Source organism: Chiroxiphia lanceolata, chromosome 12 (assembly GCF_009829145.1).
Source record: "Chiroxiphia lanceolata isolate bChiLan1 chromosome 12, bChiLan1.pri, whole genome shotgun sequence".
NCBI lineage: Eukaryota > Metazoa > Chordata > Aves > Passeriformes > Pipridae > Chiroxiphia > Chiroxiphia lanceolata.
Window position 1 is genome coordinate 18,352,364 of NC_045648.1, and position 15,926 is coordinate 18,368,289.

Here is a 15,926-nt window from a genome sequence, read left to right on the forward strand (position 1 = left end):
CGAGTGCTTGGTGCCACTGGGGCCGGACTCCTCTCCCACTCCCTGGCTGTTTACAATAAAGTTTCCGAGCGGACGCCGGGTGTTTCGGGAGCCCTCTCCGGCGGTCGGGAGTTGCGGGCTGTTGTCCCGGTGGAAAGCTGCCGGAGGCATCAGGGCAGTCGTGAACCCCCGGGAGTGCTCCCTCACATCCACCCGCCAGCGGGGCGAGCCGAGCAACAGTGTGCTCTCCTTACCGCTGGAGAAGACCCCTAAAGGTTGTTACTGCAAACCCTAGACAACACTTGAAAAATATTTGTGGCTCAAGGAGAGGCTTTCTGGGGTATTGAGGGGTTGATACAGCGTTTCTCAGTCACAGCTGTGCAGAAATGTGATTGCTTTAACTATCCCAACCTGTGGACGAAGCTAATGCGAAACACTTGTTGCTTTTCCAGTTTGCCCGTCATATGGCTCAGCTGGGAGGAGTGGGGCTTTTGGAGGCCGTTTGCTGCCTGGTGTGTCATTGTGGCTGTGTTACCAAGGTCTAGGTGACCTCAAGGTTAACTGGAGTAGATGATTGATGAGATGTCTCTGAATATGTGCTTGATCTCTTAGCATCCACTGAAAGATACTCCCTCCACTAAAGCTGTGTGTAAATAACCCATGTACACAACTTTAAATCTTGCAAGTTTCTTTTTGAGCTCTCCAAGGCTTTTATAGGTATTGCAGTTATGTACAGCTCTAAAATAGGAGTTATGGGTATATTAAATGGTTTCAGGTAATAAGCATCTCTTATAAGAGCAGCGCAGGTAGTCTTGGTCAGACGTGACAGAATTAATCAGAAAGTTCTAACTGTTGTAAGCATGGACATCTGGGTTGTTATGCTGCAGGCTTTGTGGAGCAAAGGTCTTGATGTTCTCTGAAGCTCCCGAGTCATATGGTACTGCTGTGTAAATAGTACTTTACTCACATGATCGCTGCTCGATTCAGTTCTGTGTAATGGAAACGTGAGGTCAGCTCCTCGGTTTTCAGCCATGCACATTTAAACTCATAACTATAAAATAGAGCCGGTAAAGCACCCTGTGCACCTTCAGTATGTGGTAACAATGTAGTCTGTGTGAGAAGTGAAACAAATTGCAAGTTTGTTTCACTTTTTGAAAAGTGCAAAGTTTTTCCCTGCTGACACTCTTCAATGGTCAGTGGAGTCTGGAGAGAAACAGGATGCGGGAGACCTGTGAGGTATGAACTGGAAGGAGAAGTTGGAGTTTTGCATAACGTAAAGATGGGAGGACTGAGGAGAAATGAGACTGCAAGTGCACGAAAATTGGTGCAGGGATGGGAATAAGCCACTTAGGGAGTTGGCTGCCAGTGTTGTCTGTGTTTCAAAATAGCTTTGTTGATTTTTACTGATGGTTTGCAAGGGATATATCTGGAGAAGTTTATTCTGTGTTACATCTTCCTACTGCTGCTTCAATTCCTTTGTAATTTTATGTCTTTATTACGATTGCAAAATCCTTTTTACAAAGTGGTTTTTTTCTTTCTTTCTTTACTTTTTTCCCTTGTTCTTTGCTGCAGTTATAGTTCCTTTTCAGTTCAGGTGCCTTTATTGTTGTTTCTGTAGTTAGTGTTTCCTGAAGTTGTCTCTTGGACCTCTTCTGTGGGCAGATCTGTAGAGAGATTCTAGAAATACACCCTTTATTGCTGGAGTTCCCTGCTCTCCCTGAACATACCAAAACTTTTTTTTTTTGTTTAAAGTTTTGCAGCTAAAAGACTGTCTCTTACTAGAATTAAGCATTGCTTTCCTTATTAAGCCATTATCTTTAGTAATACCCCAATTCCTAGTTCTTGGAGTCCTCTCCTGGGAACTTTACCCAGTGTTAATGGTTCTCTATGAGATACAGAATTTCTACTAAGCAGTTTTAAAACTTTATTTCCTGGCCAGTTTGCTTTTACAGCTAAGAAAATCAGCTCTAGAGATACCTTTGTGGGTCCAGCTGTTAGATGCTTTTACCTTGTGAATGTCTATTCTGGTTTAGTTCCTGAAACTTCCAGAGGTTCCTCTAAAGAGGTTGGGAGACAAGCTTCAGTTTCCCAGGTGAAGTGTCTGGCAGCCTGCTTTGTATTCATGCATATTTGGTGCATGGGGCTGTGTAGAATTCACCTGCTGCAGCTCCTGCATTTTCTGGATGACTTTTTGGCCGACCCATCTTGCGTCCCTGTGCTGGCCACACGTGGCTGATTTCCTAATTCTTGTGTTATGAGTGTCCTTGGAGCAGGCTGCAGGCACCTGGCCATGACTGTTGCTACAAGGCCATCAGTGCTGCCACCAGTCTCACCCAGCAGCAAGCAGAGATTTGCAGCACTTCTCTCAGGGCTTTTCCAGCTGTTCATACATTGTTTTTAGCATGTGAGTGGCAAATCCGTAGTTAAGAAGTGCTGGGCATGTGCTGTCCAGGCAGCCTGTCCCTAGCAGTGCTGAAAGCCCAGCCCAGTTCAGTTTGCAGGGGTGTTGTGTGAAGAGCCTGTAAAGGTGTTGTGTGCAGGTGGGTGGGGACCTGGGGTGTCTGAGGTGTGGCTTTACCTGGGCAGGTGTGCTGGGCGTGTCCAGATTGCTCACGTTTTACTGGGACAGTAGCAGTTATTTTGTTGTTATTTTGCCTGAAGCCTAGAAACCCAGATATTATGCTGACATTTTTCATGTTCTGCTTGGAAAGTATTACTGAGTTTCTCAGGTGGGGAGCAAAAAGATGCTTTGGAGAAACTTGATAGATTCAGTGAATCCTTTGGTACTTTGCAAGTGGCTTAATTGACCTGTACTAGGTTAATCTTAGCAACTTTTAGACATCTGGAAGTCAGAGGCCAGGTTTGTTCTACAGTAAACGCTGGGGTAGAGGGGGAAGTTGGGAACTCTGGACGTTTTTCATTCACAAATGTTTATTTTGGTATAAACTGAATCACTGTCTGGAGTTTCCACCAGAGAGGAAGTGCAGATGTTTCAGCTGTAGAGGAAGTGTAGGTGCTTGGCTGTGATTTGTACCTAAACCTAGGCAAAATAGACTTCCCAGTTCTACCTGTTGCTGCCACATCATTATCTGTTGTTGTGCTGCAGGAGCTACTCAGTGGCCCAAGTTTGTAGGATGTTTATCTGTAGCTGATTTCTTTGGATAGCCTGATTTTTCCAGAGCTTGGTTTTCACCAGGAACTTTCTGTGGCACAAGCACTGAGTGCTGTTCCCTCTCAAGGCATTATTTTCAGTAGTTTGATTGGTCTGTGTGTCTTATTTCTTGTGCTTTCTTCCCTTGCTGCCAGCTGGTCAGGTTTGTTCTCCACTTTCCTGGTTTATCTGGGCTTCAAAGTAGACATCCTGCCCAAATGCAGAAATTATGTCAGTGAAATAATGGGCTGTTCTCACACATGTGCAGCTGGACAAGTAACTTCATCAAAATAACTACCTGTCCTCTTCATTGACTCATGGCAGGTTCTTAGTTTTCAGGACCATATGTGACTGCATGAATTACCCTCTGGTTTTACTGCAGATTCTTTATTATAACCAACAAAAGTCAGTTTGGTTTTTTTAATTGAAAAAATTATTTAATGTGTGTTAGTGTATTAAAATTCAGACTCGGAAAGGAATCTTATTTGTCATTTAGGATTTTTACCCAAGATCTATAATGTGACTTTTGGTTTATTTTAAATCTGGTCTTATCTTTATGTTCAGAAATGTCATGCATAAAGTGACCTTCTGGTATTAATGTTGTGTATATTCCCACAAATATAAAATATAGGATTATTGGTTTAGAAATAATACCTAATTAGTGCTAATACCTAATATCCAGTCTGCTCAAGCAACATCCATTGCTCTTATTCTTTTTGGCTAAAAGCCAGTTATTTCTCAGTTTATTCTAGAATAGTTTGACAGAATGATAGAGCTCCTCTGGTGGTGCAGCACTTATTTAGAGAAAAGATGATAATGTAGTCAGAAATAAGTGTGTTTAAAATGCATGTGGCTCCCTTTGGAAATTTGAAAACTTCAGGATCTTCCAGGAGCAAGGTCCACTTTACCCTGTGACATGAGTATAAATCATTGGAGAAGTGGGCTTTTTGCCACAAAAGCACGGATTTATTCTTCAAATGGTGACTAACATTTCATAACTTTTATTGCAAATGATGTATGAAACATAATCAAAAATACAGTGTCTGATCTATATTGGTGATAAATATTTTGTTACTGGCAATTGGTTTCAAACGAGCTCAGAGTATTTAATCATAGCAAGAAACCTTAAGCATCAAAGATGAAATGCAGAGCACTTTTACAAGAATCCTCATTGTTTTAATCTAAAGGGCAAATCACAATCATCCAGATTCTGGAAAAACTTGTCTTTGTATTTACATTTTTGCACTGTGATGAGCGTCAGGGAAGCGCTCGGGATTTGCTCTCTCTGTGTGAAGTTGAGCGTGGTGCAGGCTTTGGGGGGTTGAAGTCCAGATCCAAATTTTAGCCTCTCAGATTTTCTGGAGCTTTTTTTTTTTTTTATCATAAGCTGTAGATAAGTGCGTGTTTGGCACGAGGGGAGATGGAATGTGTATGTTTTTAAAAAAGTTGTGTTTGGCTGTGCAGTCTTCAGTGTTGTGTTAGTGTTTGTGCCTCAGTCATATTAATGAGTATATTTGGTTTTCCATGTGTTCCATATTACATTGATTGTAACGTGAGTCTTCAGTTAGGCCTTTTGGAGGGTAAACAAAGTCTTGAAGGATAATATTCCTGTTCCCATCCCAAATGTTTTCCCTACCCTAGTTTTTAGTCTTGGAGGAATAACGCTTTTCTCGTGTTCACCTGAATATTAGAGAGGAAAGACTGAGTTTAGAATATTCTAGTTTGGTTTCATGGCAATTCTTTACCTCATTTTTTAATATTTTTTTTTCTTTCATTTTTGCTTTAGAAGTTAAAGTTTGTATGTGGATGGTGAATTGCTCAAAATTATTATTTAAGGACCGTGAAATTGTGGTGGTAGACTACGTGCTCAAGTGTCAAATGTTTTAAAGGAAAAAGGGGAAAAAAATAGAACCTGATGTTTATAAAGATTTCTCTTAGTGTGTTTTCAGGCTGTGAGCCTGATTGATTATCATGCAGCCACTGTGTGCAATTTTGCCTCTACACATAACTAATTATAAAAGTGGGTTCTGTAGCTAGATTTTGGTTAAAAGCTGTAATAAAACACCACCAGAAAACCACCCTAAAAAAAACAAGTAAGTTTTTATTTGCAACCCTTGATTTCCTTGTTTCTTAGTCTTGGTGGTCTAATCTTCTTTAAGGTACTTGGTTAAGTTGCTGAACTGAACTTGAATGTAACGTGTTAAAATGTTTTTCTTTATTTTGTTCAGTATTTTCATGTGGGTGTTTTAGTTTATACACAGCATGTTATAGATTAGCTGAAGCCAAGCAAGTTTATGCCTTTTTTTTTTTTTTTTTTAACACCTTGTATCTTCTCCTTACTTAATAAAAATTCTCTAGAATTAACCTGTTTGGTTTGCCAGCAGTGCTTCCCGGTTTGTATAGCTGATGAATTTCTGTCAAGCAGAACTGCTCCAAGAACAGTTTGTTATTTAAAAGCTGAGTACCAAGCTCCTGTCTCTCTCCCTTCCTTTCAAGGCCTCGGTGCTGCAGAGGTTTCAGAGCACACTGGTCGTAGCCGAGCACAACAATGAGTCTCTCACGCCCATTACGCTCAACTCCATCGCCGCAGCAAAGAAACTGGGAGGGGAAGTTTCTTGTTTAGTGGCTGGTACCAGCTGTGACAAGGTAGGAAATGCTGTTTTCATATGAATGAAGTAAAGAATACAGTGAAACAATACCTGGTCAGCCTGAAAAATAAGCTGTAGTGCAGAGGAACTGTGCCAGGAATTGCTAATCTGCCGGAAACGTCCTGCGCTTGAACTGCTTCTCTTCGGAGGAGAAAATACAGGTTTAGATTTCATTTCACAGGGGACAGTGTCAGTAACAGCGCTCACGAGCTTGAGCGAGCACATTTTTATAGGGCTGAAGGGCAATTAACTTTTAAAACAAGATTTCTCTGTGAAGTTCGAAAGACAACTATTGCAGTGCTAAGAATCTGGAAAGAAGGTTGCACTTGCTCAGATGGAAACCAGCAGAAGTAAAACAGCACAGTGACAAATTGGGCTTCTGAGCAACTTGCTTTTACTAGTCAACTACTAGTTGCATAGAGTGTGTCTGCAACCTAAAATTCTGAAATTAATGCTTCTTGACTTTGTCACATATCTCATGTACGAAAAAAGTTCCTTGTATGTTGGCTGTGTATTGTTAGTGTAATTTTTTTCTGTGCAAAATTTAGAGACAATGTGGTTGGTACGTTAGTGGCACTTTTATTCCAGCAGGATTTACTCTTGTGTGAGCAGTAAAAGTACAGAAAACTATGCCTAATATTTTACATGCTGTTTATGAACTGTTATTTTGAAAGCAACAGGTAGTATCTCATGAAGGAGGCACACTTAGGGCAGCTAATTCACTAAGAGGTGGAGAAACCTCAGTGGCTACTCAGGTGTCCGAGGTGGAGACAAAGCAAATATTTGTCTAAATCAAGAAAATTAAAAAAAAACATTGCCCGAAAAATCTGTCTTTAATTTTCCTTATTCTCTGACACTTGCATAGTAGAAAAATAATTGCGAATGTTTTGTTTGGTTGGGTTTTTTTAATGCTAAGTATTTGGTGTCTGTTTGGCAAGGTATGTCATGCTGGGAAAAAGTATTTTACAAAAAATGAAGGTTTGGGTTGGTTTTTTTTAAGAGCCAGTGACTCAAAGGGATGTTCTGCAGCACTATGAGGGAGTTCTTCTCTATTTATTTCCTTTTGTTAATTTTGGAGGGTAAACTGATACTCATCAAACTCAGTAAAACTACACTGGTTCTGGGACAATGCATGTGGTCTCCAGACCTTGCTGTCAGTCCTCTTCTCTCTGATCTGTAATAACCCTTTTATCATTTAAACTTCACTTGTGCTAATTTAAAGGAAAAAAAAATGCATAAATATAAATTGAAAATACACGTCGTGTCAGGGGCAGAAAGTCGGATGCAAATACGGGATTGCTCCTAAAATTTGGACAAAGATCATAACATTGCTGTACATTCGTATTTGCTTGTGTGGTAGATATTGACTGATTTTAAAAGAAAGTAGGATTGGTTTCTTGCTGCTTACATTGGAATACTGAGCAATAATCCTCACTCGTGACTGTTACCGGCTGCTGTAATAACTGAGGAGATCAGTGTGTGATCCTGAAGGCAGGAGACAAGCTTTCCTCTGGTTGATTTGCTTTGTAGTTTTCTTATTCACAAGTCCATTTGCATTATCCCACAAGGCACTGTGCTGTGAGTTAGAAGAGCTGCGTTTTATTCCATCGGGTTCGTTCTGATTTTGAAATTCACGTACTTTAGGTTCTAGTTTTAACTAATCTACAGGCTGTGAGCCCTTTGCAGTGGGGACTCTCCTGTTATTTGTTTGTGGTGCCTGTTATAACACAAACTAATAATAATTCACTTGTGATCGTAGGTAGCACAAGAAGTCAGCAAAGTGCAGGGTGTTGCAAAAGTTCTCGTGGCTCAGCACGATGTGTACAAGGGATTTCTGGCAGGTGAGAGTTGTTCTGACCTATTAACAAAAGAAATTGTATTTATATTTGTGCTTGAGAAGAAGATAGTTGTAAATTCTGAGCAATATATTTTTATTCTCAGAGGAGCTGACTCCCTTGATTGTGGAAACTCATAAAAAATTTAAGTACACCCACATTTGTGCTGGAGCATCTGCCTTTGGGAAGGTAAGTAGATCAAAGTACATCCAAAAGTTCTTGTAGAAAAGAGACAGACACTGCTGTATGTAAGAGTGTGAATCAAAGGCGTGAGAGAAGTCAGCCATGGACACTTTTGAGTCTGCAAAAATGTTACAGCAGTTCACTTAAGAGGTCATTAGTTAGAAACACCGATTGATGTTTGATTTTTGTTATGGGCTGATGTGGACAAAAGAACAGCGTAGAAGAAATATTCCGTGGTAACAATATAGGACTGTGTACAAGAGGCAAAATAGGTTGTGATCTGAGAGCATGAAAATTGTAAAGAAAAGCACAGCAAATCAAGATGAAAAATGTATTATTTGCATATTAAAATGAAAGTGTGCAGACCTATTGGAAGCGAATTTTTTTGGGGGGGGAGAATTGCATCTGCGATCTAAGTCATGTACATTGAAATGTCTGTAAACATATATAAATAACACAGATCTAAGTCTCAGCCAAGATGTTTTTTAATGAAAATATGATTTTTCAAAACTTGTTTTCTCAAGGTATATGTTTTTAAGTGCATGGAGAGCCTCAGTGCTAACAATCTGGGCAACATCGTGGTGCAGCAAATTAGAGAGAAAGGGTACTTGAGAAATCCTGCTGCTGTAGGATGAATAATGACATCAGCCTCCCATCTGACTACTTTCACTTCCAATCAATATCAATCTGTATACTTCTATTTTTGCTAAGAGAAATCTTTTATGTACCTTTTTTGCTAAGAGAAATCTTTTATGTACCTTAAGTCTTAGGGTTTTTAATTTTTTTTTTATTTGAGCTGCAGTGTCGTAGTAAAAGTTAATAGCTTTTGCTTTAAAGCTTACACTGCCATTTTTGAGTGCTTCGTGTGAGTAAAGATTTCAGAACTGGGCCCCTTTGTGTTGTACCAGATTAGGAGGCAGACAAAGAGCAAGCAATCATCTTGTTATCATTGATTTGTTCATCATTTTTGCTGCTCTTTTTTTTCCCTCTTTCCCACTCATAAAGGTGCTAAGTAATGTTAGGTAAATTTTAAAGCAAAAGAATATGTATTTTAATATCAAAAATAAATTTTTGGCATTTGGGGGAAGAGTGTAGGGTTTTTTTCTTGCTGCCTCTGGCAACTACCTTTCAAAAATACCTTTTTTTTTTTTTTTTTCCTTGAAGTGCTAAGAGCTCAGCAATCCATAATTGTCAATTTTCTGAGTAAATGGCATCTATATTCAGTTTTAAACTATTTGAAGCAAATAAGCCTCCTAATTTAAGATATTGAATTAAGGGTTTACTTACAGTAAGTCTCATAAAACATCTAATGTTATTACAGTAATGGGATTTTATTTGGCTGCTAAAGCTACATGAGAAGCCCCACGAAAATCTTAGTTCTATGTGTCTTTTTTCCTTAAAGACAGCATTATATGAAGTTAAACTGGGTCAGCAGGTGTTGTTCTACTGACCATGTGTATTTTAGTTAGCATTTGCTCTGCTAATTTTTCATCTCTAACTTCTAGAATCTCATTCCCAGAGTGGCTGGTAAACTTGGTGTTGCCCCTGTTTCTGACATTATTGAAATTAAGTCCCCAGACACTTTTGTGAGAACTATCTATGCAGGTGGGTAATCACAAAAGGTGTGTGGTATTTATGCAATAACAGACCCAATTCTACTAACTTTCCTACCTGATCTTGTTGTTAGAACCCTGGAAAATGATAGGAATTTTCACTCTACATTCCGAATTGCTGTGGCTCATAAAAAATGAAGCCTGGGGATGGACATGATGCTCCCTGGGTGAGAAAGCAAGTAAGCCCAACAGCTTTGGGACTAGCATGTCAAACCCAGGTCTGTCACCTTCATGAACAGAGTTTGGTCAGATCCTTTGTACATGTTTCTTTGTTAATGCCCTGCTGATCAGATTTTGCAAAGCGTAAGACATGAAGTTAATTGTCCAGCTGTATTTAATAGGACCAGCATTAGTTCTGATTTAAGATACCCCAGGGTTATTTTTTCCAATTATGAAGACATTGAACAAATTATTTATAATATTTAATTGGATTAATTTGCAATTCTTTTTTCAGTCTTGTTTCTCTAATGCTTGGCTGACACTGTGTTTTATTTTAGATATGAGCTCATTAGCTTGTGTTTCTTAATTTTACTGCACAAGACTGTGCCCCACGTACCAGCATGGTATTACATTTTCAGTTACCTTACCAGAGTGTGGGTTTGTGTTGCACTTTTAAGTTGCTTCCCAGTAATTCACAGTTTCAAGATGACTTCGTTTATGAATAGTTTGTTTAGAAAAATGTTGCAGCTTTTTTTTTTCTTTTAGTGTTCAACCTGCAGTGTGAAGTATTGTATTATATTATAGAGAGAAACACAGTCCCACAGATACTTGGGGGAGGCCTCATTGTCTTCAGTTCTGATGAGTTCATGCAACAGGATAAAAGATCTACTTTGAATTATAGACATCCTTTAAGAATGGCATTTTCAAAGTTGTTTTTTTTCGTCCTTTCTGAAATTTAAAAGCTCATCCATAAGAGATGATTTGAATGCTTTGTATCCTTTAAAAATAGAGCATTTGTCATTATACTTCTGAAACATGGAGCTAAAAAGTAAATTAAAGTATTTATAATCTGTATTTATTAAGTGCCAAGTTTTGGTCACCTAAAACTGCAATTTTGGGAAGTACCTTTGTGGATATTGTTCTAGTACAACAGCTAACATGTTTTTGATATTAGGTTGTGTTGTTTTGTGGGTTTTTTTTAAGCACAGTATGTCTGATAATCATCTTTAAATTTTCAATGTGCCTTTTTTGTTAGGAAATATTCTTTGCACTGTGCAGTGTGATGAAGCAGTTAAAGTGTTCACTGTACGAGGAACTTCCTTTGAGGCTGCACCAGCAAGTGGTGGCAGTGCCAGTGTAGAAAAGTGTGAGTATTTGTTCTGGGATTCTGTTGTTTTATGTAATAGTTAGTTTTGCCCACTGCATGGTGATGTTTTGTAGAAGCATCTGTCAAAACAAACTGATTGTTGTAATGTTAGCTTTATACTTTTGGTACAGGTACTTGTGCTGTTTAGTGATGTCTGCTATGGATTATCTGCTCAGTTACTCCCTTTTCTTTGACTGGAAAAGGAGATTGTCTGTGCTGAAATCTGTGCTTGTTGCGCTCGCTGCTTAAACTTCTGCCACTGTAATCTTGAAACTTCAAGTAAGGACAAGTTACAGCTGTTTGAATAACCAGATTGGTTTTCAAAACAAGACTGAGCAAAAATAAAAGTGGCTGGCTCTCCACAGTTTTGGTTTAATCATATTGCAATCGAGATGGGTCATTACATCACCAGGCTAAATTAGTAGCGGTTTAAATTGATTTGAGAACACCCAGTTGTTGATCAGTTTTAACTATCTCAGTTTAAATTACTATTTAATGAAGCCAGTGTAGCTTTCATAGTAGAGAGATCCAGTCACAGAATGACAAAGTAGTTGAGGTTGGAAGGGATCTCTAGACATCATCTAGTCCAGCCCCTGGGAGAAGTTGCCTGGGACTGTGTCTAGTCAGGCTTGAGTATCTCCACACGTGGAGACTTCACAGCCACTCTGGGCAACCTGTTTGATCACTTCTGCTGTTTTTCACTGTGGGCCTTTTTCCTTGTGATGTAGTGCCTGGCTCTGAACCTTCCTGTATTTCCTAATGTCTGTTAATGTTAGAAATGTTACTTCAGATCAGTATATTGCACTGTCAGGGCATCACCTGAGTGACTTCTTTGCCCGTCTGAGTAAGAAGCACAGGTCTTGTGCTGGGTTCCTATCAATGTGTAGCATTTAACAACAGAACTTCATTTCAGTGCAGCTGGTAGTGAACGAGACTTGTACCCAGAGCCACAGAGCAACTACTGACAGTGGTTAAAGCCCGCGGTAGAGTCGGTTGGAGAATGAACTGTGCTTTAAGTTTAAGCTCGGATTTAAAAGGTTGAAAATACCTGCTTTATCATTTTTCTTGTGGGTGTTTTTGTTTATCTGATGAATGCAGTGACCCCTCCACCCCCCGTTGGTCTCTCTGAATGGATTGAGCAGAAGTTGACAAAAAGCGATCGGCCGGAGCTCACCAGTGCAAAAGTGGTGGTGTCGGGAGGTGAGTAGGTAATATGGAAACTGTCTTGGGATGCATTTAAGTACCTCTTCCTAAATAGTATCTGTAGCAGAAGACTGTAATGTGATACATTAAAAAAAAATATTATGATGTAATTCTGAACTATGCCCCTTCCGCTGGGAAGGCACTCAACATGTATGTTTTGTGGGGAGGTAGAACATGAGTTTAACATATACTGGTTGGCTTTGTAAGAACATTGTCATATTTGGTGAGTCCCTTTCAAATTTTAGCAATATGAAGTGCTATTAGATTGAAATCTATCATGTTTAAAATTACTGCTAATTATTACAGGCAGTCCAACCATTATTATGCAGTGGCTTTAATGATTTTAAAACCCGTTATGTTTGTATTCTGCTCCTCAGGTATTCAGTGATGGACTGTGATTTTTACTGTATGCCTATGGCTAAAATGATTCCTTAGTTATCCCACTACAGAGTTTTGTACCTAAAGCCAGCAGAGGGAGCACAAATTAGTTGAAAAAAATGCTGTTCCCCTGATTTTGGACGGTGCTGTGTGCCGGAAGGAAACAAGACAGTGGTGTCGGTTTATACATATAAAATATTTAATCACAAAGACAAAAACTAAATCTCCAAGTATTACATACTGGGTAGTAATGGATCCAAAAATACCCTGTGCAAGCGTGTCTTTGAGTCTTTGCAAACTCAAATATTCCTATGGAAAGTGGGCAATAAAATAAATATAGGCAATAAACATAACAAAAAATAAACATAGCAAAAAAATAAACATAGGCAATAAGAAAATATTAAAGCATATTATGTTCTTCTTTCTTGGTCTTTTTTTTTGTTCTTAACTTTTAAGGGAGGGGCATGAAGAGTGGTGAAAATTTCAAGTTGTTGTATGACCTTGCAGATCAACTGCATGCTGCAGGTAAACTTGTTTTGCTCTGTTTCTGTTTAACCCTGTTCATTGTATTTTAAAATGTCACATTAAAACCAGTGTTCATCTTGAGTCTTTTATTTTCATGTATTAAATAAACTCTTAAAATCCTCTTACTTTAGTAATAGATGAAGTTTTGTCAGCTGTATTTAAATGCCTGTGTAGGCAGCAAAATGCTAAACTGTAATGTTCCCTGTCCTTCTCGAGTCTCCAGAACAGAAGCTTGCAGACAGAAAGTGAAGTTGTCTTAGCTCACTTCGAAGAGCTGATACTTTGTTCATACATCCTTTTATAGCACTCCTTTACAGAATCCTGTTCACATTTGTTGTAGTTCGAGTGGCTCTGTCCTTTTGCTGTGCTCTTGTATGAATAGGAGCAAACCAGCCATATACAATGTTGAGCTAAGTATTTTTGTGTAAAGGCTGGGGGAGAAGGAGGAACTGTTTGCTTTAACGTTTCAATTTCATTAATTTTAGCTTTCACAAGTGTATAAATTTATAGTTTTACATGACTGGCCTTGTTTTTAAATTGGTGTCTTCGTTAACTAAATGTCCATATGGCATTTGCAAGTTTACTTTGATATTTTTCTTTACCATGCCTGACTTCTGAGATTCACAGCAATTCAAGATGCCACATATGTTCTATTCAAACTTGAAGGAACATTTTGGGAAGGCATTTATGGGAAAATCCTCTTGACAAAGCAACAAGAAAAAATAATGGAAATGTGCCAGACTGAAATCCTTGGGTTTAAATATATGGCCCTTTGGTGCTGGGAGTAAGGATTTCCTGTTGCTTATGAAGTGCATTAGCACTCAGTATTTGGAAGTTTTTAGCTAGTGGTATAGAGAAGGATTACATTAAGAGCTTTTAAGAGGGAAGTTTCTAAATACGTGCCCTTAGAGTGTGGGACTCTTCAGTAAAACCCATGTGCTTTTATGGTGATAGAAATTTGGCTCGCTAATATTTAAAAAAAAAACCATTGGAAATATTTTCTTTCAACTAGTTGGAGCTTCCCGTGCAGCTGTTGACGCTGGCTTTGTTCCTAATGACTTGCAAGTCGGACAGACGGGCAAAATAGTAGCACCAGTAAGTATGGAAATGTCTCTCACAGCAGAGCTGTGATGTTTCCTGGTGTGCATTTTCCTTCAGAGCACGCACTGAGAGGTGAGCTGAGCCTTAATACTGAGCCTGACAGGAAAATCTGAGTGTGCCCAGTGTGATACTTGCCCAGGCGTTCCCAGAGCGACAGAAGCGAGCTGTGATGGAGATCTCTCCCAGGGGTCAGTCAGATGTGTTCTGCCAGGGCTCTGCCAGGGGGTTTGCACTATGGACTTTGTCACAGTTGCCTGTGCTGAACATTTTCTAGCTTTCTAGCAGCCAGCATTGATATGCTAAAAGATGTGGTTGCCAACAGAAACTTGAAATTATATTGATCCACGGCTTGATCTCTGGCAATTGTGCGTTCTAGGTTTTTACAGGTGATGGTTTTTTAAAAACTTCTAGTAACTGGATGATGGCAGTACAGTCTAAGCAAAATTTTTATAAGATATGGAAGTGCAAGAAGTTTAAGAGATAAATAATCTGCAGGTTGGCAGCCATACTCTAGTGAGTGTCTTAATATTGGGTTATAACCTGCTGCACATCTTTTTCTGCTATTTTTGCATCGTGATGTCACCAGGAACTGATTTCTGTGTCTTTTTGTATCTGCAGGGCTTTCTGTCCTGTAGGGGTCTGAGACTACTTTCATTGTTGTTTATGGCCTGAGGAGATGAGAGGAAGGCAGTGGACAGATAAAGCACTTGAGTGTTTGTAAATAAGAAGGTACAGCTGTAGCTCACCTCAGTGTGGGGCAGGATGTGCAGCAGTATGGTCTGAGGTGTGATGATCATGACCATGAGCAGGGAATTGTGACCAAGGACATGGGCAGGTGTGGCCATCTGTCAGGGGTACTCTGAGCTACAGAGTGCAGTAAAGGTTTAGCCTCTCACTAAGCAGTTCTTTGTGTATGGCAACAGAAGGCACCGAGGAACAACTTTTTACTTGAGACCAGAAAGGAAGAATGAGCTGGAACTTACTAGAGAAACTTTTCATGTGTCAACTGCTGCATTAACTGATTTGTAATAATTTAAATAATACTAAAAAGCTGTCCAAAGCCTTGCTAAGATCTGAAAAGTTTTGCCTTTCTATCATTATGAGCTGCAAATTCAAGAAATTCAAACCCTGTCCATTATTTTGCTAGTGATTCATCTGTCAAGATAGAGCAATACTTGGATATCAAAGACAGGAACTTGGGATTCCTGGAGTCTGTTGTCAGTTCTGCCTGTTGTGTTTTCTTGAACAAGATGCTTTGTGCTCCTAATTCCTTCTGTCTTGAATTGTGGATAAGGATGTTTGCTGCTTTTCTCAAAGTCCTCATCAGAGGCCATCTGAGGATAACCCTGTGGGGCTGAGTGGAGCTATTTCTAGGCATGCTGATGTAAATAACCTGTAAATCTATATGATAACCAACTTCTACAAAAAATAGCTTTTGAGAAGTAGACCTATTGATAAGACAAGGTCTGCCTGTTTGCAGAGTGTGTCCTTCTACAATATTGATAGCAATATTAAACTCTGTGCAAGGAAATTGTGAGGCTCTGCAGATTATAAATGCAACCCTAACTCTTTCTGCTTACCAGGGTGTAAGCCAAGTGTCATTTAACTGTGTCTTTTGAAAGGACATGAGATGAGGCTGACCATCCTTAGTTCTCCACTACCCAAATATCCATTAATGAGATGGAGAATACTAATTTGAAGACAGCTCAGCTCTGGTTTATGTGTCTCAAGGCTCAACAATGAACATTCTTTCCAGAGTCAAGGGCATATAAACAATTATGTTGAAACAAAAAAGGCTAGTTTTTGATGAAGATACAATGCCATTTTTTGCCACAGATGGCCCCTAGCGACATGTGAAAGTCATAAGAACATACAGCCACAGCACAGGGTCACAGCAGTGTTGTCATTGTCATCTTCTGGAGGGTTGTTGGAACAGCCATTAGTCGGGACTGACAAATGAATGTTTAACTGCTGTGTCAATAAATGATCCCAACTGGCACAATT

General features: G+C 39.4%; 1 protein-coding gene across 1 annotated transcript in view; it reads left to right on the forward strand.

The window, feature by feature from the left end:
* ETFA (electron transfer flavoprotein subunit alpha) overlaps positions 1-15,926 on the forward strand; it is a 29,456-nt gene that overhangs the window by 263 nt on the left and 13,267 nt on the right. Inside the window, exons 2-9 of the mRNA XM_032699641.1 lie at positions 5,627-5,776; positions 7,538-7,619; positions 7,720-7,802; positions 9,302-9,401; positions 10,605-10,715; positions 11,814-11,915; positions 12,753-12,821; positions 13,834-13,916. Of these exons, the coding sequence (XP_032555532.1) occupies positions 5,627-5,776; positions 7,538-7,619; positions 7,720-7,802; positions 9,302-9,401; positions 10,605-10,715; positions 11,814-11,915; positions 12,753-12,821; positions 13,834-13,916 (780 nt within the window). The remainder of the gene's footprint in view (positions 1-5,626; positions 5,777-7,537; positions 7,620-7,719; positions 7,803-9,301; positions 9,402-10,604; positions 10,716-11,813; positions 11,916-12,752; positions 12,822-13,833; positions 13,917-15,926) is intronic.